We start from the raw sequence: 23727 nt of genomic DNA, 5'->3' as shown, positions 1-23727 counted from the left end.
CTTGAGACATGGGCCCATTTCTTCTATAGATGTGACTAAGACAAACCAGGTGGCAGGCATCATTTCACCCTCATATACCCTGAAGAATGAGTCTCTCACTTTGACCCATCCATCATTTCCTTGTTAACTGTCACCACGGCACTTAAGCAGTTTTATGTCCACTATTCCTGCTCTTTAGAAGCAAGCGGATCACTGATTAGAAAACATTCCAGGGCAAACCAGAGGCTGAAGCTCTGTCACCCATTTCTAACTTGCGAAATACATAAACTGAAGTCTGCTGTGGGCGATAAAAGTTTTTGTGGGGGGAGCACAAAGGGGAAGGGGTGGCAGACAGGACCTGGGGAGGGGGAGGGGTAAGAGTGGAGAGGCGGGGCGTCCGCGCCGCTGTTCTGGGCTTTACCTCTTCAGCAGCCTTCAGCTTCACGTTTATATAAAGATTAGAATCATCTCTGTTGCCGACCTAGAATAATAAAGACATGCAAATCAGACGATTAGGGAAAGGCAAAGTGTATGGAAAAGCTTCTAAAATTTTAGTTTTGATAAAAGGAATATTTAATCACAAGACTCCTGTTAGGGTGGACCTAATCCTAGCTCACACGCAACAGACGCCCACGCCAGGCAAAGGGCAGTCTGCTGCCCTCAAGACAGAGGAAGAAGCACGCAGAAGCCAAATCCCCTGCCCCACCATGCTAGGTCTCCCTATGTTCCCTGTTTCTTTAATCACGGACATATTTAGCTTTCCACTGTAATCATTTATCTAAAATTTTCCTTTACAAATATTTTTCCACGTTTCAGTGGTTGACATTTGTCCTTTTCAAAGCTGAAACGTCCTCTAGGGGTGATATGCCACAATAAGTTTGATTTCTCCCAAAACTGCAGAGGGAAAAACGGTACGTCCTTGACACCAAAGGTAACTGATGCATGGTTGCTTTAAACAGGACAACCGTGGAGAAAGAAGCTGGCCCTAGGGACGGAGTATCTCCAGGTCTGGTCACGCTGATGCTGTTACTGGAAGCTCCCCTCAGGCTCACAGAACACGGCCTTACTCTTAGCTGCAGGTGTCCTTTATAGAGAAGTCTCAGTTTTGCCAGTGCTAATTTGAATTTCAAGAGCCAGATGAATGCGGTGAGGGGAATTTGATTTTTCTACGGGTTATTTGCACCTAAGTGCATTAGGTGCTTCCTGTGGGGCTTCCCTAGAATTTTAGTGCCTCTCATGTTTCGTTTTCGTCATTTTATATATATGATCTTTGCCCCATCATCCAACCTTCATTGATTCAGTTACCAGATTTAATACACTCTGGGATTTTTAGATCAAAGTAGGAAATAGAGTACTGTTTTTTTCATTTTTATTAATATTGTAAACAAAGAATGTTGCCTGCCATTTCAGTTCTATAAGGATCAAGTCATTAGCCCCTGCAGTTGCTGACCTGCAAGTACACCCTGAAAGGAATTCAGGGTGCAGCATTCCATGTTTTGGAATATATGGGCCCCTTAGATAGTTCAAATGCATGTCTTAGGAAGAATTTCAATGACCCCAGATTCTTGCATCTTCCCACACATAGAAAAGCCCTAAAAGTATTAACTGAGGGGGCTTCCCTGGTGGTGCAGTGGTTAAGAATCCACCTGCCAATGCAGGGGACATGGGTTTGAGCTCTGGTCTGGGAAGATCCCACATGCGGCAGAGCAGCTAAGCCTGTGAGCCACAACTACTGAGCCTGCGTGCCACAACTACTGAAGCCCATGCACCTAGAGCCCGTGCTCCGCAACAAGAGAAGCCACCGCAATGAGAAGCCCACGCACCGCTACAAAGAGTAGCCCCTGCTCACCACAACTAGGGAAAGCCCGCGTGCAGCAGCGAAGACCCGATGCAGCCAAAAATTAAACAAATGAATAAAATTATTTTTTTAAAAAAGGTATTAACTGAGATAGCTGATCCTGTGACCAGCAGTAGCCTTTCACTGAGATCTTGACTGCCTGTATCCCCCAGCCCAAATTCACACACACACACATAATACATATACTGACTCCTCCCCTACCTCTTTGGAACAGTTTCTCTGAGCAATTAGAGACTGTCACTGTCTCCTACGCTATAGCCCTCAGTAAGACATTGAATAAACTCAACTCACAGCTCTCACGTTGTACGTTTTTTAAGTTGACAATATTTATAACTACAATTAGTTATTTCGACTTAACTCGGAGATTAAATGGTTTTATCACTCACTGCCGGGGTTTTTTTTTTTTTAATAAATTACAACTTCTCTGTTCTATACTTTATCTTCACCTCTCATGTAGCTAAATGCAACTGTAAGTCACTTTTCCAGGAAAGGTGTGTGGGCATTTTCCTGAGTCTGTGTGCACCTGAAAACATTTCTCTGCTGTCTTTGCACCTGAAGGCACGTTTGGCTGAGTTTGGAGTCATGACATTTTCCTTCAGAGTTGTTGTCTTTGGCACCTAGTGTGACAGAAGTCTTTTGTTGTTGTTCCTTTATAGGTAACTTTTCTGTCCGAATGTTTCTGAAGGAATTTTTCTGAAACTCCAAAACTACCACCAGTTTTTTAACAGAAAGCTTAACAGTTATGAGCATACGTCAAAATCTTACTGTAATCCTAATGCAAAGAAAAAGACCTCTTAAGATCCAGTTCAAATATTCTCATATAGGCATTTCATAGGGAAAAATGGTTATATAATCATTGATAGACTGGATGCAAAAAGAATGTTTAGTTGAAGAACAGTAGATTCTTGACTGACAGGCAAGTGGGTGGATGGCCTACTGGTTTCCCAGAACAAATCTTAATCCCATTATAGTCTATTAAAAAAAAAAAAAATCACTTAAGCATTTTATCAGAAATACCAATTTCTTCCTTGAAGGAGGTGAATTACATCATCCAAAAAACGTCCTATTGAGACAGAAAAGGAAGTGGGCAGGGCACAACCATTACAAGAATGACACAACCATTAAGAATAGGATACCACAAAAATCGGTTAGAACACATTAGGTCCAAGATGGCGGAAGAGTCTACTTCCAGTGGACCTTGAGCCTCATTATACACTCATTGTAATACATTAGCATATGACAAGAACATAAATGACACAACCATGGGTGCCATGACAGTTCCAAGGCTGACCATAAAAGGCCCAAAAGCGGATGCGGCGGCCCTATTCCTGGAAGTCCCTGCCCCTCCTCCAAAATACCTGGACTAATCCTCCCACTTGTTAGCCTAAGAAATTACCCAGCCCATAAAAACTAGCCACCCCAACACCACGGAACCACTCTCTCCTTTTAAGATGGCCTACGCTGTCTATGGAACGTGTACCTCGCTAAATAAACTTGCTTTCACTTCACTATGGCTCACTCTTGAATTCTTCCCTATGCAAAGCCAAGGACCCTCACCTGGCGGCCTGAGGGACTCACCCGAGACCTGGGATATGACCATCCTCTTGCGCCCCATTTTTCCTACAACACTATCTTGGAACAAGTTAGGAATTTTTTTTTTTTTTCACACCAGGAATCTACAAACTGTTTCTGTAAAGGGCCAGGCAGCATATATTTTAGGTTTTTCAGGCCACATACTCTGTCATACCTTCTTTTTTAACCATTTACAACCTGAGCAGTTTTGGACATGGGCCACAGTTTACCAATCCCTGTTTTACACCATAAAATATCTTGGGTATTGGTCTACTGATTAATTTTTCTTCTGCTCCCGGAGCCTTTTGTAAACATTCAGGCCAATTGAGTTTATTTTTTTGTTTTGTCCATGTCTTTTGTGAGGACTGAATAAGTTACTATATATAAAGCACTTTAGGGCTTCCCTGGTGGTGCAGTGGTTAAGAATCCGCCCGCCAATGCAGGGGACACGGGTTCAAGCCCTGGTCCAGGAAGATCCCACATGCTGCGGAGCAACTAAGGCTATATGCCACAACTACTGAGCCTGCACTCTACAGCCCGCAAGCCACAACTACTGAGCTTGCACGCCTAGAGCCTGTGCTCTGCAACAAGAGAAGCCACTGCAATGAGAAGCCCGCGCACCGCAAGGAAGAGTAGCCCCTGCTCGCTGCAACTAGAGAAAAGCCTGTGTGCAGCAACGAAGACCCGACACAGCCAAAAATAAAATAAATAAAATAAATAAATTTATAAAAAGCACTTTAAATAATACCTGGTAGGAAGCAAGTGTTATTATATTATTAATAACTATTTTATGGAAATACAGCCTCATTTGTATCTTTTTTAAAAAAATTATTTATTTATTTTTTCGCGCGTTGGGTCTTCATTGCTATGCACAGGCTTCCTCTAGTTGCAGTGAGCAGGGGCTACTCTTCGTTGTGGTGCGTGGGCTTCTCACTGTGGTGGTTTCTCTTGTTGCGGAGCATGGACCCTAGGTGTGTGGGCTTCCGTAGTTGTGGCTCGTGGGCTCCAGAGCACAGGCTCAGTAGTTGTGGCGCATGGGCTTAGTTGCTCTGCGGCATGTGGGATCTTCCCAGACCAGGGCTCAAACCCATGTCCCTTGCATTGGCAGGTGGATTCTTAACCACTGCGCCACCAGGGAAGTCCATCATTTGTATCTCTTGTGATGAAAAGCCAAGTCTTAATTTCCGTTAAATATTTAACTATTTGGAAGTTATCAGTCTGCTATTTTAAAAGAAATTCCAACTTGTAGGTATATATGCCTGGACCAGATCCTGAATATCCTTAATGCTAATGAATTAGAAAAACGAATGGGAAAAGCAAATTGATTTTGGAGACAGATAGAGCTGGGTTCCTATCCAGACTCAGTACCTTCATGTCTGTGGCTCTGGGCAAGCTACCCAAGATCTTTGACCACCAGTTACTGTTACTGAACACAGGTTAGGGTGCTCCAGGCGCAGTGAGGCCAAACAAACTGAAACGTCGGAGTTTGGAGCAAAGAAAGGTTTATTGCAGGGCCAAGCAAGGAGAATGGGTGGCTCGTACTCTAAAACCCCAAACTCCCTGATAGTTTTGAGGGAAATGTTTTTACAGGCAAAATTTGGGTTGAGGGCTACAGGGTATGTGACTTTCTTTTGATTGGTTGATGGTGAGGTAACAGGGCGGTATTCCAGGAATCATGTGCTCAGCCTGAAGTTGCCATCCTCCACCTGGGGGTCTCAGTTCTGCAGAAGAACTCAAAGATATTGTTATGTATATTCCCTGAGGAGGAACTAGGACCCTGCCCCAAGGCTGTGCTGCACCACTGTTTCTAGACTGTTCCTCCCGTGTTTCTGCATCCCCTCCCTTCCCTGATCAGCAATTGTTTGAATCTGTCCTATGGAACTCAGGGAAGGTCAAGGAGGCTGAATGAAGCCTATTTCCAACAAACAAGATATGGGGGACACAGGAAGGATTTGTACCAGGGAGGGCCCCACAGGGTCCTGCTCGGTTTCATACAGCTCCCATCTCGTAGGGGTAGTATAAAAATCAGAACATCTAGTAATATATACAAATCATTTGAACTCCAGGAGTCACTCTACATAAGCAGTACTGTTGTTCCTTCTGTAAAGGATGGGGAGAGTGGGTGTAGCTGGATGGATTGTGATCAGATTTGCATTTTGACAAGGGCTACATTTGCAGTTAAAAGGACTGGAAGCATCCAGATCAGAAGCCTGTAAGCAGTTGACTAGCGGCCCAGAGGGTGGGAGCAGTAGAAATCAAAAGGAGGGAAGATATCCCAAGAGCTTATGAGAGGCATTACCAATAGTACCTTAGTCCCTAAGGGGATGTAGAGAGCAGGGAGATGCCCAAAAGAGACAGCTCAGGTTTCTAGTTTGAGTGTGTGGGAAAATGGTGGTGCCTGTCACCAGGATGGAAAACAAACAAGAGGTCTGAGGTGGCACAGATATGATTACAACATAATCTGTGAGCCTTGCATCATAGAAAGATGTTGATTCTGGTGCTAAAGTACAAGATTAAAATATTCTACCACTGTTTTATTGCAAGGACATAAGAGACAAGCTGCAGAACAGTGTTTATGTAACAAAAACACTTTGCAATCAATAAATTTAAAATAGGAGTTTGGAAGTCAATTTTAAAAAAGCAAGAAAAAAAAACCCCTCAATATTGCTACAAAAAGGTTTACAGAAACAGATTTCTTGTCTACGACATTTACTCTTCCTACAACAAATAATTCACAAGAATAAGCCAAGAAATAACTGTCCCACAAAAGTACCAAGTGGACACTCACAACATACACCTTCGATTCTTAGTAATTTGCAAAAATGGAAAATCCACCACAGCACAGGATATACCAGGCAGAACGACAGGCCTTCTGTGCTTTTCTTCTCAACTAAGGCCTCTCAGATAATGAATAGCAATAGGGGAAAATATTTAAGTACTATTCACTCTGAAATTCTTGATGAACATGGAACAGAAACTTAGCAAGGGATTAAATGATATACATGGAGACATACATACAGAGAGAAATGTGAAGTGAGGAAGCAGGGGTTTCTGAAGGGAATTTCAAATGCAAGCTATCAGTTTCCTGTCATCCCAATCAACCCTTCAAACATTCATTTGTACATCTGGCCACATGACACATATTTATTAAATACCTCCTACTTATTGAAGGCCTCTTACTGGATGAATCTGGAGCTCTTGAAAGAAACCTCAGACAGAAAGTATTCTCCCATGTAGCTATGGGACTGGGGGAGCTCACTTAGGGAAAAAATAAGGTAGAAAAGAAGTCTGAGGGCTGAGCGTTGAGGTATTCGAGTGGTCTAGGTATCAGGAAGGTATCAGGAACAACAAGCAAAAAAGATTAGAGAAGGAGTGATGTCCTAGAAGCCAAGAGCCTAGAACCAGAAGAGATCCAGGTTTACCAGTTCCTGACCTACAGCTGATATCTGGGGTCAGATAAAACTGCAGGAGGCAATGGTTCCCTAGGTGCGGTTCACACGCTCTTGCGGGAACCCCAACACCCTTTCAGAAGATTTGCGAGTGCCATAATACTATGATGTCACTTGCCTTTTTCACTGTATTGACATCCGTATGGAGGCTGCACAAGTTAGGCTGTGTAAGACTGCTGATGACTCAGCACTAAATCAAGACAATGGCACCAACCTGTACTAGTCACACAGTCTCAGTAAAAAAAAAAAAGACACCAATTTCACTTAGAAGTGCTCTTGATGAAGCAGTAAAAATTACTTTTATTAAACGTTGACCCTTGAGTACATGTCTTTTTAATATTCTGCATAAAGAATGGGGAAGCAATCACAAAGCACTTCTGCCGCATACAGAAGTGGTTGTCACCAGGAAAAGCACTTGAGCTTTCTTGCCTTGCAAGCAGAACTAGCAGATTTTTAAATGGAACACCATCTTTACTTAAAAGAACAACTGACAAATAATGATTATTTGGGCTTGAATATTTGGCAAATATTTTCGCAAAATTGGATAAAGTGAGCTTGCTACTTCAAGGAAAATAACTAATAGTATTAATTACCAATGACAAAATTTGAGCTTTCAAGCAAAAATTGGTATTTACGTACTCCTGTGAGCTTGACAACTTCTCAACACTAAAGACTTTTCTGATAAGTTTGTTGGTGATATTAATGATTATGATTTTTAAAATATTGCATAATGAAACGTGTTAACATTTGGAAGACCTGCATAATTCAGCGAACCATTATGTTCCAAATGGGGAATGAAGGACATAAAACCAGACACAGGTAAATAGCCATTCAAACTGCAACATAAAACAAGATTTTGATTTAACAAAGTATGAAAGTTCACTGATAACAAGTTTCAGAGTCCACACTGCAACTACCTTTTAAAAACTTTACTTACTGAGTCCTTATAGTATTAAAGAAAAATATCCACAATTATCTGGGAAGACTATTAAAAGAACTCTTCCTTTTACAACCATACGTCTCTATAAGGTCAGATGTTCTCCATATATTTCAATCAAACCAGCATAGCAAGAGATTGAATATAGAAGTAGATGGGAATCCAGCTGTCTTCCATTAAGCCGGACAGTACAGGGTTTTGCAAAAATGTAAAACCATGCCCCTCTTCTCACTCAATTTTGTTTCTAAAAGTTACTTTGTCATAAAAATGTTACTTATGCTAACACACAGTGAGCTTACTCTTGGCATTTTTAAATATACAAATGTCGGGCTTCCCTGGTGGTGCAGTAGTTGAGAATCTGCCTGCCAATGCAGGGGACACGGGTTCGAGCCCTGGTCTGGGAAGATCCCTCATGCCGCGGAGCAACTAGGCCCGTGAGCCACAACTACTGAGCCTGTGCGTCTGGAGCCTGTGCTCCGCAATAAGAGAGGCCGCGATAGTGAGAGGCCAGCGCACCACGATGAAGAGTGGCCCCCACTCGCCGCAACTAGAGAAAGCCCTCGCACAGCAACGAAGACCCAACACAGCCAAAAATAAATAAATAAATAAATTTTAAAAAAGACTGTCTTTAAACCTCTTAGTTTTAATTTCTGAATAGTATATATCAATGGCTAAATCCATATAAATGAAAGTTTACGGGTGTGAAGGGCTCCTAAGACCAAAGGTCAAGAGATACTGGATTACGGAAAGGTACCCACAGAGAAGAGCAGAGGGCCAGGACATAGAAGCTGAGCTGAAGAGGAGGAGCCTGCAAAGAGAAACCGAAAAGGTCTGAGGTTTCACAGAAGCCAAAAAAAAAGAGGAAGAGCTTTGATGTGCCTGTTGTCTTAAATGCTATCGAGAGATTGAGAAAGGAAGAAAGATATTAGTAGAAATACACTATCACAATACCTGTAAAATTGCCAGGCCTGGTGTGAAACCAGGTGCTTGCTCTTTCATCTGAATGACTTGGTTCTTCAGTCTCTCCCTTATTTGCCTAGAGAAACAGGAAAAAATTGGAGTTAACATTTAATGCTTCAAGCCACAAATAAGCAATGTGTATTACTGGATGTATTTCTCTTTTAAATTAAAAACACCTTCAGGGGCTTCCCTGGTGGCGCAGTGGTTGAGAATCTGCCTGCCAATGCAGGGGACACGGGTTCGAGCCCTGGTCTGGGAAGATCCCACATGCCGCAGAGTGGCTGGGCCCGTGAGCCACAATTACTGAGCCTGCGCGTCTGGAGCCTGTGCTCCGCAACAAGAGAGGCCCGCGCACTGCGATGAAGAGTGACCCCCGCTCGCCGCAACTAGAGAAAGCCCTCGCACAGAAACGAAAACCCAAGACAGCCATAAATAAATAAATAAATAAATAAAATTAAAAAAAAAAACAAAACACCTTCATTAACAGACATTATCTGATATAATATGTACCCTGTACCACCCATCAATTTTCCAGGCCTCAAGTAGACATGGATCTTTTCTAACTCTTTTTTTTTTTAAAGATTTATTTTTTTATTGATTAATTGATTGATTGATTGATTGCTATGTTGGGTCTTCGTTTCTGTGCTAGGGCTTTCTCTAGTTGTGGCAAGCGGGGGCCACTCTTCATCACGGTGCGCGGGCCTCTCACTATCGCGGCCTCTCTTGTTGCGGAGCACAGGCTCCAGACGCGCAGGCTCAGTAATTGTGGCTCACGGGCCTAGCTGCTCTGCGGCATGTGGGATCTTCCCAGACCAGGGCTCGAACCCGCGTCCCCTGCATTAGCAGGCAGATTCTCAACCACTGCGCCACCAGGGAAGCCCTTTTCTAACTCTTATTGACACTGCCTGGGCCATGGGGTATGGGCCAGTTTAAAACATACTAGTTGAATATATAAAATAGACAATCAACAAGGACCTACTGTGTAATACAGGGAACTCTACTCAATATTCTGTAATTACCTAAATGGGAAAAGAATCTGAAGAATAGATACACGTATATGTATAACTGAATCACTCTGTTGTACACCTGAAACTGAAACATTGTAAATCAACTAACTCCAATATAAAATTAAAAATAATAAAAAAAAATACTAGTTGATGGCATTCAATATCATACAGTGAACAAATAAAAACTTGGACCAACACTTCTGGAAGGCTGCTAATCCTCATCTTTTTCAGCCTTTCCACTCTTCAGGTGCTGTAGGAAAAAAGTCTGCCAGAAAGAACTCAAGCTCACACCTTCTGCTCAACTTACCCTACCTAGTAAGATGATCACAGGGTATCCACATAAGGCTGAATGATAAATCAATGAATCTCACTCTGAATTCAATATGAATTTACAAATTATATCCTAATTCACAAAAGAATTTTCCTTACTCAAGGTTGAAAGTATAACCTCTTGTGAAACAAAGGTACATCAATTTACTAACACACAACTCTCAACAATACAATAAGACATCAAATAAATTACATCTATAAGTAAACATTCAAAGTAGTCCAATCTTGTCCAGTTATGATACAGTTATTAACTTGAACAGGATCTGTCTCTCCTGAAGAACCAGTTTTGTCATTTATCTTTTTTCATCTTAACCACACTTGACAAACAAATATACCCGGACATTAGCAAGCATCTCTTCCCTCATCCTAATTTGGTTACTCCCTTCCCCAGTTCTCCACACTTGACAAATATCTGGCATAAAAAGGCACAGGAGTCACAAAAATAGATTATGTGTATTAGCCTAGTAAATGGTAAGAATGTTGAACGATACAAGAAGTCATACCGAAGACTTCAAAATCTTCTAAGCTAATAGCCTTGTTTTTTCAAATCAGTATTCTATAAATCATATCATTCAAAAGAAGTATTAATGGACTGTTGGATTTCCTTTTACTGGGATTTGACCTGAACAGAGGCCACAATTCTGCTCTGACACAAGATAACAAAAGATACTATAGCTGCCAAGTTTTCCCTAGGCTGCCACTGAAACTCCCCAGCAGTTCCAGCCACAACTGTTTCTCCTGCATGATCAGAAGTGCTGCCCGGGGAGCTGCAGAAGGTCTCTCCCAGGGGCCAAGTTTCCAGACTCCACTCTCTCCTCTCCCCTTCCTTCCCCCAACCACTGTATGAACACAGAGTGCTAAGCAAAGGTTTCCACTGCTTCTCCTTAACCTTCTCGACCCAAACAAAACCCATGGTTTGGGGTGGGGGGTGGGGGTAAAGAGCCCGCCATTCCTGGCACAATGTGAGACAGTAAGGAGACACAACAGTGAGAAGAAGTGAACACGTCTGAGACTCTCAATAACCCTCTGAAGTATGCGAGGGACAAAAAGCTTTCTTATTCCTGCTCACAGATGTAGACACAGGCTCTAAGCAGTCAGGTCGGGTGGCTTTCCCAGGGCCAATTTACAGAAAGAACAGCAAGTGCAAAGTCCCTGAGTGGGTAATTGAGGCCCAAGGGGAAGCAGTAATCAAATGAGGTATACAGTCATTTATTCGGAATGTGATGGGAAGCCATTAGAGGGTCTTCAACAGGGCTGACATGATTGGACTTACATTTTTTTTTAAATAGATCTTTATTGGAGTATAATTGCTTCACAATACCGTGTTAGTTTCTGCTGCGCGACAAAGCGAATCAGCCATATGCATACACATGTCCCCATATCCCCTCCCTCTTGAGCCTCCCTCCCATCCTCCCTATCCCACCCCTCTAGGTCATCGCAAAGCACCGAGCCAATCTCCCCGTGCTATGCTGCTGCTTCCCACCACCTATGTATTTCACATTCGGTAGTGTAGGTATGTCGATGCTACTCTCACTTCAACCCAGCTTCACCCTCTCACCCCATGTCCTCAAGTCTATTCTCTATGTCTACCTCTTTATTCCTGCCCTGCAACTAGGTTCATCAGCACCAAAAATATGGAACACTTCATGAGTTTGCATGTCATCCTTGCGCAGGGGCCATGCTAATCTTCTCTGTATCGTTCCAATTTTAGTATATGTTCTGCCAAAGTGAGCACCGGACTTACATTTTTAAAGGATTATTCTGGCTGCTGAATTGGGAACAGACCCGAGAGGGAACGGTGAGAATCAGGGACAGCAGCAAGAAGTCACTGCAATTGCAAAATCCAGGCCAGGCCAGAGGTGATGGCGGCTTGGATTAAGGTATCAGTGGTAAGCTGGCAAGAAGTAGATGTATTCCAGATATACTAAACATGAAACACAGAGGAAATGCCAGGGCTATAGATGACTCTCAGGTTTTGGGGGTTGTGAAATGGAGCTGGGAAGACGGACAACTACAAATACTTTAAGAACAGAGCAGATTTCATACTGATACAGTGAATTTATTTACCAAATCTTATAAGGATTGTAGAATAAGTAAGCATCTGAGACCCAAAAGGAAGGAATCTAGGGACAAATAAAAATAATACTTATACCCAGCAGGTAGCAAGCTATAGGAACCCAGTACTACAAGGTGGTATAGGTGGAAAATGTTGTTTCAGCCCAGTAGGTTAAGAGCAAAGAACAAAATGTTCTGTATTTTCTATGCTATAATTTAAATGGGTCTAAGTACGCTTTTTTTTTTTCCCTAAAAAAGATTATAGCTTGAGATCAGTTATACTGACTCCCTTAAACTTTTTCTAAGAAGCAGGACTGTTTTAAAAGTTGCATTAGCAGGGACATTCTTCCAACTACAAAGATTTGTTTAAAAGCTAACACTTGGGCCTCTTTCTGAGACATGACCAGAATAGCAATGAGACATTTTTAAGTACACATAAACCACAATCAGCAAGAACTAGACAGCCCAGAACACTAAAGCAACCAGTGGAAAATCTTCTGCCCTGGTGAGGAAAAAAGAAAAAAATCAAGACAATTGTAATTATGTCTCCGTTAAGTCCCTTAAAATTTTTTTCCTGCCTGGTTTTCTTGGTTGGCCACTAACCGAAGCACCTTAAAACGAAAAGTGGAACAAGCCAAGTGTCAGGTGTGTCTGAAGTTGAAGAAACTACAGAAGAAGAACATGGAGAGAAATATTAATACTCCCTCCCTCGTCTATCTTTATTTTAGGGTCATAGAGCTGTGATGAATTAAATGGTGGGAACCCCTTTAATTTTTATAGCTCACTTCCAGAAAGTATAAATGCTATAATGGAACAACTTTGGAATCACCGAAACCTCCTAAATAAACAGAAACTTCCTTGAATTGCAGACGCCTCCCATTTCTATCCTCGGCCCCATGAGTTATACCATCCTGGTAAAGATTCTGGGGGCAAAGTGAGGCAGAAGTGGGCATGTGGAGAAACACCCCTGATCCCTGAATAGAAATACACATGCCAGTCACACCATCTTCCATCAACATTCTCTAAAATCTAAGGGAAGACATATCTCAATCTTGATGTAGGAGAAATCAGTACTAGAGTGCCAATGAAGGTAGCAGGACCAAGTAGCAGTAAACCATTGAAGTCTCTCTGGTTCTGATGGACAGATACTAGTAAAATAGTCGTAGCTAATTAAACATGAACAGACACAGATGCAGTTTTAACTAAGTTACTACTGGTATCTAGTGGGTAGAGGCTACGGATACAATTACATATCCTACAATGCACAGGACAAAGAACAACAAAGAATTATCCAGCCCAAATGTTAATAGTGCCCAAGGATGAGAAACCCTGCTACTGGCCAATAAAATGCAATGGTTGGGGTTATCTTTTCTAAGGTGCAAAAATCACAGTGGAAATCATTTATAGCTCAACCTGTCAAAATTTGTTTGAATCTCTATGGATAAGAGTTATTTGCGTGACTATCAGTTTTCTCCAAGTTGACTTCTCCCACATATAGTTGTCAAAGAGCCTAGTCAACAAAAGTCAAAGGTGTACATCCCTACAGAATCACATCACCCTTGAAGAGTCCTAGTCAGAGCCTAATATCTCTAACAGTCACCCAGATCTCTTGCCTCAAGTCTTGTACAATTATTCCTGAAAAAGTCCATTACGAATTCCAACTCATTCTGTTTTACATAATGGCCTATTTTCAAATTTTGGACATTTTATGACTGAGAAAAAAAAGCATTGCTAAAATATAATGTAACAAGGACATTTCAACAGAAGCTACAGGTAGGAAAAGGAGGCGGTAAAGGGTATTTAGCTACATGGCTAAGAAACCTACATGACGAGAAAAAAGCTGCCCAGTCAACAAACACTGAAATGTAGCACAGGCTTAGAGGAATTTGCAAATGATCTTCAAAAGGTCCACAGAATAGGCCTTCAGTAACTAATCAGAGAAAAATCAAGAACATTCATCTTCAACATGCAGGGCTATTCTAAACAAGGATGTACATTTCTCACCCTCCCCCACCCCCACAAGGGGACTGTTGTTATAAGATTTTACAATGCAGTACAACACAAATGTCTGATTTCATCTGCTTTATTTTCATTTTGTTCATTTGCTGTTTTGTTTCATTACAACTGTTACACTGCTAAAAAATTCTTCAAATTTTCTGAAAAACTTAACATGTAGCTCCTTGTAAAAACAATTGAGGCCACCTAGTGTTCCAAGAAAGGCATATATTTCAAATTCCTAGTTAGTTAAGTCAAATTAAAAGATTAAATTACCTCCTTGTTGAAGAACATATTTGCAAATGATGCAACCAACAATGGCTTAATTTCCAAAATATATAAACAACTCACATAACTCGATAACAAAAAAACAAGCAACCCGATCAAAAAAACGGTCAGAAGACCTAAATAGACATTTCTCCAAAGACATACAGATGACCAACAGGCACATGAAAAGATGCTCAACATGACTAATTAGAGAAATGCAAATCAAAACTACAATGAGGAATCACCTCACACTAGTTAGAATGGCCATCATCAAAAAAATCTTCAAACAATAAATGCTGGAGAGGGTGTGGAGAAAAGGGAACCCTCCTACATTGTTGGTGGGAATATAAATTGGTGCAGCCACTATGGAAAACAGCATGGAGGTTCCTCAAAAAACTAAAAATAGAGTTGCCAAATGATCCAGCAATCCCACTCCTGGGCATATATCTGGACAAAACTATAATTCAAAAAGATACATGCACCCTTATGTTCACAGCAGCACTACAATAGCCAAGACATGGAGACAACCTAAATGTCCATCAACAGATTAATAGATAAAGAAGATGTGGTACGTATATGCAATGGACTACTTCTCAGCCATAAAAAAAGAATGAAATAATGCCATTTGCAGCAACATGGATGGACCTAGAGATTATCATGCTAAGTGAAGTAAGTCAGAAAGACAAATACCATATGACATCACTTATATGTGGAATCTAAAATATGACACAAATGAACTTATCTATAAAACAGAAACAGACTCACAGACACAGAGAACAGACTTGTGGTTGCCAAGGGGGGCAGGTGGGGGAGGGGTGGATTGGGAGTTTGGGATTAGCAGATGCAAGCTATTATATATACAATGGATAAACAAGGTCCTACTGTATAGCACAGGGAACTATATTCAATATCCTGCGATAAACCATAATGGAAAAGAATATGAAAAAGAATGTATATATATATATATATATGTGTGTGTGTGTGTGTGTGTGTGTGTGTATATATATATCTCTGAAACACTTTGCTGTACAGCAGAAACTAATATAACATTGCCAATCAATTATACTTCAATAAAGTAAATTTATTAAAAAAAGAATTATTATAATTTAATGCAAATATTTACTAAACTTGACAGTTACCTCAAATATATATTTGAAAGCTTAATGTGAATCTATTTTATGCTCCAATGAAAATTTATAATGTAAAATTCTTCCACCCAATTCTCTCAAACTCTCTCAAAGACCTAAGGGAAAGGTGAATTGCCTGATATTTATGACATGAAAATAGCTAAATGTGTAAAATTCTAATGAACCCCCCAATTCCCAGTGAGTGTAAAGGTCATCATTAATCCACATACACAGTGACAGAATAAATGCTTTTTAAACTTCTAGATCAGGGTTGATCGATCTCAACACAACTAACATTTGGGCCAGATAGTTCTTTGCTGTGGGGACATCCCGTGCATTGTAGGGTGCTTAGCAGCAACCCTGGCTTCTACCTCTAGATGCCGCCAGCGCACAGCCACTCCCCATATGACAGGCAAAAATGTCTCCAGACATGTCCAAATGTGGCCTGGGGTGGAAGGAGGGACAAAACTGCCCCCGTTTAAGAACCACTGATCTAGAGGAAACGAATGGAGCTGCAAAGTAGGCTGATTGGTGGAGAAAGGCTTCATAAAAGATAGGATTTTAAAAAGAGCCTAAAAGTGCATTAGCATTAGAGAAAGGTCACACAGAGAAACAGCATTGTCAGTGTCCAGGTGCACACAACAAGGTGCGGTAGGATGCCTGAACAACTGGTCCCACCTTCCCCCGCCCTCACTTGGGAGTGGGGGCAGCTTCTACTCAGATCCAACAAATTGGTGACACCTAGAACAGAGAGCATGGTATTGCTAAGCTTTCCACGTCCTTTCAAAAGGTCAGGCATCCAGATTCTTATGTGTAACTACACACTAATGTGTGAGGAGGTAATCCAATTTTTAAAAATAACTCTGTAAGCCCAACAAAACATAACTACATTTGGCCTCCAGGTTACCATTCTGTAATCTTCAGCTGGTAGCAAGAGTTATGAGACATGATGGGGTGGCCCCAAGCCTCAGGATCCAAAAGTGAGGGCCCAACACCCAGAATTACTCTTATTTCAGGAGTATCTAACCACAGATCTGGCCATCAGAGCAGATTATGGCCCTAATCTCAAGCAGGCCTCTGGATCATCATCCAAGGGGAATGCCGAGAAACTGTAGAAAACTGGGGTATCCACTTGAAAAGGAAGAGCAGGCCAACAGCTCTTATCTGAGAAAAGGCTCACAGAGACCTGGCCTTTCTGCTTTTAGAGAAGACTAAAGGACAATCTTGGGTAGAAAGGGCTTAGGTCCAAAAGGCTGCTTACTAAATAAGCAGGGACTAGTACTTGGGCACCAAAATCCAAAGGAAAGATCATTTATCTTAAGTTATGCAAGGCAGTGAACTCTCTTCCCCGTAACACTAGCAGGCTCGTGGCCCTGCCTCTTTCAAATCTTTGCCCAGAAGTTCTTTTCACAATGAGTATGAGCTTAATTCCCATATTCAAAATTATAACCCCCATGCCTCAGAAATCTGTCCCTCTTCCCTGCTCTGGTTTTCTCTTTGGCATTTCTCACTACCTTACATTCTGTTTTACCAATTTTACCATCTGTCTCTACGTATCAGGACGGAGACTCCACGAGGGTAGGGATGTGGGCTGTTTTGTTGACTGTTATAGTCTCGTGGCTTTGAAGAGTGCCTGGCATATAGGAGGCACACAGATATTTATTAAGTGAATAAATATCCAGAAACACATATTTGTCCCTAACCCTCAGATCTCCCCCCAATTTTCAAATCCAGCCTACAACCTTGGAACTCCCCTAAGGAAGAAAAGGAAGTGTTCCTTCCAAAGGGACACAACTGGCAACTAGATCCAGGTTTCCCATAGGCAGAGAAGGAATCTGGAATGATGAATTTTGTCCAGTCCTGGCTACCAGAAAGATATAAAGGGAGAATAAATAAAGGTAGAGAAAAGTCAGGGATGGCCTTCTCAGCAGAATGGGAAGCATGGCAACAAGAGGAAGACTGCTATAAAGAAAAAAAAATTAGTTTATGAAATTCCTTTTAGCAAAAGTAGTAAGTGCCTGACAAAGTAAGAAGCACCATGTACTGGGTGAAGACTTTGGTTCTAATTGAGCCTCTGCCATTAACCAGCCGAGTAACCTTTGGCCAAATCACATCACTTTTCTTGCCTCAACTATTTCCTCAGCTTGCAGGATAGGATGGGCAGTGAACTAGATTCTGGAGAAATTCTGACTGTGGAATTCTTGACTTGCCCCATCCTTCCTCCCTCCAAGGAAGAAATTTTACAATTCAAATACTACATCAGAGAAGAAACTGCCCAGGGAGCTTGAAGGCTTGCAAATTGGTCCCCAGAGAGGCCCAACAGTGGTGGCAAACAAGGAAGCTGACCTGCAAATCTGGGGAATGAGGGACCCTTCCCTTTGACGCCAGGATCCCTGGCTGCAATGTAAGAAGTTCACTTACCTTTCCTCTCAAGAGTGTCCCTGGCCTAGTAAAAGAGGAAGGTAGGGACACCCTGCCCAGACCCTCTACCTGCAGCCCAACCTACTCAAGCTCTAAGAACCACCTTCTTGTTCAGGATTCCCCCAGGGCCATGGCCAAGGGTCAGCTGCCTGCTGCAGCCTCAGCATGGGGAGCTGAGGCACTGCACTACTTCATGAACCAAGTAGGCTGTCCCCCGTTCCAGAGCTCCTCTTCTCTGAGGAATTGTGAGCTCTACCTGCTCCTGGAGTCAAGCTCTCCATGAAGGTCAAGGTGCCACGCTGTGGCAGCATCTGAAAGAGCCATTTGATAAGCACATTAAAGAAAAATCTTCTGTAAGTACAAAGTCCTTAGTCTTAGTGCTTGTTTATGAATTGTGTTAGTAGGAACTAGTATCAATTAGTTCAATTGATTGCTCAACCATGGGGCACTGTAAAAGATTAGCTATGTTACTTCTGAGCCAACAAGGGAGAGGAACAGTACCTGGAACAGTACCTGGAACAGTCATTTCCAGAGAATGCTTTCAGTACCTGCCACCAAATCACTGCCCTATTCCTCCTCATTGATGAAACTTGGACTTAAGCATTAAGGCTTTAGGGACTTTCCTGGTGGCACAGTGGTTGAGACTCCGTGGCCCCAATGCAGGAGGCCCGGGTTCAATCCCTGGTCGGGGAACTAGATGCCGCATGCATGCCGCAACTAAGTTCGCATGCCACAGCTGAGGAGCCCGTGTGCCACAACTAAGACCCAGCGCAACCAAATAAATTTTTAAAAAATTAAAAAAAAAAGAGTTAAGGCTTTAGATAAGTTGTTCTCAACCTTCAAGATGCATTAGAATCAAAGGATGAGCTTTTAAAAGATTTTTAAAATATTGAGTCCAGTGGCTTATTGCTAGCAATTCCAATTAAATCAGTCTGTGTGGGTACCAAGCATTGAAGCTTCCTATGAATATAAGTTAGTAAAACTACCTTGGAAAAGATTGTCAATTTCTACTTATATAAAACTGCTCATATATATGTCCTATTACTCCACAATTCTACTCTTAGGGATGTAACCAACAGAAAGGTATATATTATATGTTCCACGAAAAGACATATGAAAGAATGCTCATAGCACTATTCATAGTCACCCAAAACTAGAAACCAAAATGTCCATGGATAAGCAAATAGTGGCATATTCATATAGAATACAAAACAGCTATGAGAGTAAATGAACTACAACTACCTGAACAACATGAAATAATTTAAGAAACACAACATTGACTGAAAGAAGCCAGACAGAGAAGACTTTATACTATATGATGTCATTTATATAAAGTTCAAAACCAGGCAATACTAATCTGCAGTGTTGGAAGTCAGGATAGTGATTACCTTTGTTGGGGATGGTGATGGGATGGGAGTGAGAGAGGGGTTTCTGGAATGCCAACACTGTCATTTCTTACTGGGTGCTACTCAAGTTCAGTAATGAAAAACTCATTGAGCTGTACACCGACGACAGGTGCACTTCTCTGTATGTATTCATATGTAAATAAAAAGAAATATCAAACCCAAAACCTCCCAAGGTGATTTTAATCTGTAGCTAACGTTGAGAACCACTGAAATAGATCTCAAGGCCAGACTTCCCTGGTGGTCCAGTGGCTAAGACTCTATGCTCCCAGTGCAGGGGACCTGGGTTCGATCCCTGGTCAGGAAACTAGATCCCACACGATGCAACTAAAGATCCTGCATGCCGCAACGAAGACCCCGCAGGCAGCAATGAAGATCCTGGCGCAGCCAAATAAATAAATAAATATTAAAAAAAAAAAAAGGAATGAATCTCAAGGCAACTATCACTGTCAAAGAGATAATGAATCAATCATCTCTGTATACATTAACTAATTACTAATCGTTAACAGCTAACTTGTATTGAACACTTATTATGTACCAGGAACAATTCTAAATGCTCTTCAGTTAGGAACTCATTTAATTCTCCTAACAATTCAATGGCCTAGATATTATCTTTATTTTACATTTGAGAAAATTCTGGCACAGAGGTTAGCTAATTTGCTTAATGCCACAAAACTAGTAAGGAGTGAAAGAAGGTTTCTAGGTGTTTTGGATATAGACACAAATAAAAGAACGCATGTATTTGCCCTTACGGAGCTTACAAGTATATTTAACTTGCTCTCCACTCAACCAAAACATATCCAGTAAGCACCTATTCTCAGTAGCCTGCCAAAAAGCAAACCTAAATTATCTCTTCACAACCAGTCTTTCTAAAAAGAAGATTTTATCAAGAAAAGCTACTGATTAAGGGACTGGGTTTGAAATATAAGCAAACAAAAAACGAAGGTCAAGCACAAACAATGCAGTTTAGCAAACCACATGCAGAAAAGCGCTCAGGTGTAAGTATTGTGACTTCTAATGTAAACGTTTGGGGTTCCTCCTCACCAATGTGAAAGATTCACCACCATCTAATTTACATCTCACCTTCTTTGTCCACCATCTCTGTCTTCCAGGAAACCCAAGGTGGGTTTCACTGCCAATGACTCTATAATTCACTCAAAAACCTCTGCTCACAAAATTAGGGCTTCATGGGGCAATTATTGTTGCCAGCTACAGTTGTTACTAAATAACTGGTGAGGTCCAAGGTCCCAAGAGCAACCTCCAGGTGGATCACACAAAATATATCCTTTCCCCTTCTACTTTCATCTTTCCCCCCCAGTCACCTCCCAGCCAGGTGTTACTCCCAGGGAATTAAGTCTGGCAATCATATCCACTAGCGAAGCATTCAGAGTTCCCATAGGGTAGAAATGGCAGAGGTCAAAAGGAATAGAAAATACTGTCAGGACTCAAGAGCCAAACTAGAAAGTAAATCTAGGACCAGGACACAGGCGATAGCTGTCAGAGGGGCATGAAACTGACGGAAAAAGAAAACGTTTAGTGGGTTCCACTTAGCAAATGATGACTGGTGCAGCGGGAAAAGCTATGGTCTGGAAGGAGACCCTCTGCCACTAACCAGCCTTGTAACCTGGTTACCTCACTAATCTCAGTCTCCTCACCTCCAAATTACAGGGCAAGGGAATTAACTGGATTTCTGAGTTCTGACTGGGAGGCTGCAGGCAACCCAAACTACTCTCTCGTCTGGCAGCTGCACTTCTGGGAGCATAGTCGTCGGGGTGAGTAAGAGGACTTGTCCCAGAAGCATAGGAGCCAGCGGGCACAGCCACCAGGCCCCTTTCTTTGGTTGTAGGGAACCGGTCTTCAGGTGTGAAGGGCTCAGGACAATGTCCTCCCTCCCCACCCGTCTGGCCAGACTCTTAGGCTACAATTCTCCCCCCAGCAAGAAAAAAAAAAAGGGTCCTTAGGGACCTGCACAGCCTGCTCACAGCCCTCGCCAGCAGCCCGACACGCCCTAACAACAATGACAGGTCCTTACGCGGAGATGACCTTCCCGTTCAGGATTTCCGCCGGCGCCATGACCTCTGTAAGTCCGCTGCCCACAATGGTCACCGACAAAACCGAGGTTCGACTCTCGCCACTGCTGCGCGGGACTGCCCAACACACGTGCTTAGCGACCGCCCAGGCCGACCCTGCTACTGCGCGTGCGCTCCCCTGGACTTGGATGCGCGCGTGCGCGGTCCAGACGGACTTAGGCCCCTCAAGCAGCGAAAAGCTGAATAGAGGGAGGGTCTGAAATGCCACGGGAAGATGAGGGAACTCTGTGGAAGACTGGATGGAGGAAATGATTGGCTGGTGGAAGGACCCTTTCCAGAATGCGCCATCGTGTGGGCGGGGAATCAGCTGAAGAGGGAATCACCCCCGATTTCAGCCTTTCGGTGGCGGGGCAAGGGGCGGAGCCGAGGGGCGATCTCGCAGGAGACCAGTTTGGCTGGCGCGGGAGGCCTGCGCGGGCTAAGGGGGCGGGGTTTCTGCTGGAGTGTTCTGGCCCGGCTCCCGCGTGGGGAGCTTGGCTGGGCGCCGGGCTGGCCGGCAGGGGGTAGACCTGCGTAGTGTGGGGCGGCGTCCGGCGTTCTCGCTCTCCGGCTGCGTCAGACTCGTGTCGGGGCCCCCACCCCGAAACTGAATCGGACAGTCTGGGTGGCGCCTCTGACTGTTTTTAAAATCTCCTCAGGTGAAGCTGATGCTCCGCCATGGTTGAAACCCAACCCGCTGTTTCAGGTCGGTGGAGCTGGAGCGCCGCGTGGCTCCCTCAGGGTGTGGATAACCCCAAGTTGGCCAGTACGGGGAGGGTCGTCAGCTTTGCCAGTCTAGATTTTGCCAGATTCCCCCACGCAGATCTGGGGTTGGAGAAAGGACGCGGGCCTTACATAAACTGGATGCCTAGTGACAGGGGCAGACACTCCTCCCTCTTGGAAGGCAGCTGGGGTGTTTGCGAGGACTGGGCCTGCAAGTTTCTGATTGGTTCCAGGACCGACCCACAGATACTAAAATCCGCAAATGGCGGAAATCCGTTATAAAAAATGGCGTAGTTTTTACATATAACCTAAGCACATACTCCCGTGCATACTCCCGAGATTACTCTAGATCAGTAATCTCTAGATTACTGATGCAGGGTAAATGCTATATAAATAGGTGCTGGTATGCTGCAAATTCAAGTTTTGCTTTTTGGAACTTTCTGGAACTTTTTTTTTTAAAATAATTTTTGACCCAGGGTTGGTTGAATCTGAGGATGCGGAACCCAAAAATACTGAGGGCCAACTGTATAATAACTTTAAAATGTTAGGGACTTCTGAATACATACCGTCACATTATGTTATACCTGGACAACTGAAATTAAGACGAAAATTGAAGCAGATGTTCCTGGAAAATTACAGGTAGTGAAACTTTTGTGATTGTAATACTAAATAGATATTGACTACAGCTTCTTGTTTGCTGAGGGAGATGACATAAACCCCGATTTACAGATGTAGAAATAGACTTTGAAGGATAACTAGTCAAAGATGCATAGCTGTGCCTAGAATTAGGACCAAAACTGGATGTTTCAAATATGTTGCCTTTGCACCTTAACGGCCTGGTTTTCAACTATAATATCTCTATGTGACCTGTACAATTAATTCATTCATTCATTGAGCAGATAGTTACTGAGTAGCTACTGTGTCAACAACAAAAGACACTGCTCTAGGTGCTAGAGATACCACGGTGAACCAATAAAGTTGCCCCCCCATCAGCTAATGATCAATTAAAGAAATATGTGCTCTAATTTTAGATATTGAGACCTAGCATTTTTAAAAAATAGGCAAGCTAAGAGGATAGGGAATGGTGGTGGGAGGCAGGAGAGTGCTGTTTTAGAAGTGTGCTAAGAGAGGCTTCTCTGGGGAATCTGACTTGAGCAGAAACCTCAATAAAGAGAGGAAGGTAGGGTGTAAGAAAAAAAAAGCGAGGGATTGGTTTGAGCAACTGGTAGATGGAGTTGCCATTACAGAGATGAAATAACTTTTTAGATGTTTTTAGATGCCTCTTAGACATCCAGATGTCTTAGTGATATTCATATAAACGAGAGATAACGATAGTTAAATCCGTGAGATTGGATGAGCGCCCAGGAAGAGAATGAGTGTAGGTAGCGAGAAGACCTAGGACTGATGCCTAGGACACTTCAATGTTTAGAATTCAAAGAGATGAGGAGGAACCAGGAAGGAAGATTGAGGAGTCCAGCGTGTTATGAGAATAAACTCCGAGAGCATGCAGCCTTAGAAGACAAGTGAAGAAGAAAGTGTTTCACAGGAATAAGGTGTAACTAATTCTGCCGAGTA

General features: G+C 42.7%; 2 protein-coding genes and 1 non-coding gene across 6 annotated transcripts in view; 1 reads left to right on the top strand and 2 right to left on the bottom strand.

Annotated features, from left to right (window-relative positions):
- Window positions 1-21604, bottom strand: part of MTHFD1 (methylenetetrahydrofolate dehydrogenase, cyclohydrolase and formyltetrahydrofolate synthetase 1) — a 60975-nt gene extending 39371 nt beyond the window's left edge. The window contains exons 1-4 of one of the 4 annotated variants that reach the window (XM_007184280.3): window positions 21393-21604; window positions 18214-18268; window positions 8747-8831; window positions 401-460 (exon numbers count right to left, since the gene is read on the bottom strand). In XM_007184280.3, the coding sequence (XP_007184342.2) occupies window positions 401-460; window positions 8747-8794 (108 nt within the window). In that variant the 5' untranslated portion in view covers window positions 8795-8831; window positions 18214-18268; window positions 21393-21604. Of the gene's footprint in view, window positions 1-400; window positions 461-8746; window positions 8832-18213; window positions 18269-20443; window positions 20475-21325 lie in introns of those variants that run through there. The other 3 variants (XM_007184278.3, XM_007184279.3, XM_007184281.2) reach the window with 3 other exon arrangements.
- On the bottom strand, window positions 11721-11827 carry LOC114238195 (U6 spliceosomal RNA). Its single transcript, XR_003623607.1, has one exon. It is a non-coding gene; the product is annotated as a U6 spliceosomal RNA (small nuclear RNA).
- A 344-nt stretch (window positions 21605-21948) lies between the features above and the next one.
- Window positions 21949-23727, top strand: part of LOC130707571 (coiled-coil domain-containing protein 170-like) — a 108863-nt gene continuing 107084 nt past the window's right edge. Inside the window, exons 1-2 of the mRNA XM_057542700.1 lie at window positions 21949-22135; window positions 22629-22791. Coding sequence (XP_057398683.1) covers window positions 22108-22135; window positions 22629-22791 — 191 coding nt within the window. The 5' untranslated portion in view covers window positions 21949-22107. The remainder of the gene's footprint in view (window positions 22136-22628; window positions 22792-23727) is intronic.

Source organism: Balaenoptera acutorostrata, chromosome 3 (genome assembly GCF_949987535.1).
Source record: "Balaenoptera acutorostrata chromosome 3, mBalAcu1.1, whole genome shotgun sequence".
NCBI classification, from domain to species: domain Eukaryota; kingdom Metazoa; phylum Chordata; class Mammalia; order Artiodactyla; family Balaenopteridae; genus Balaenoptera; species Balaenoptera acutorostrata.
Note: the sequence above shows the minus strand (reverse complement) of the source record. Positions and strands in the feature narration are given on the sequence as shown.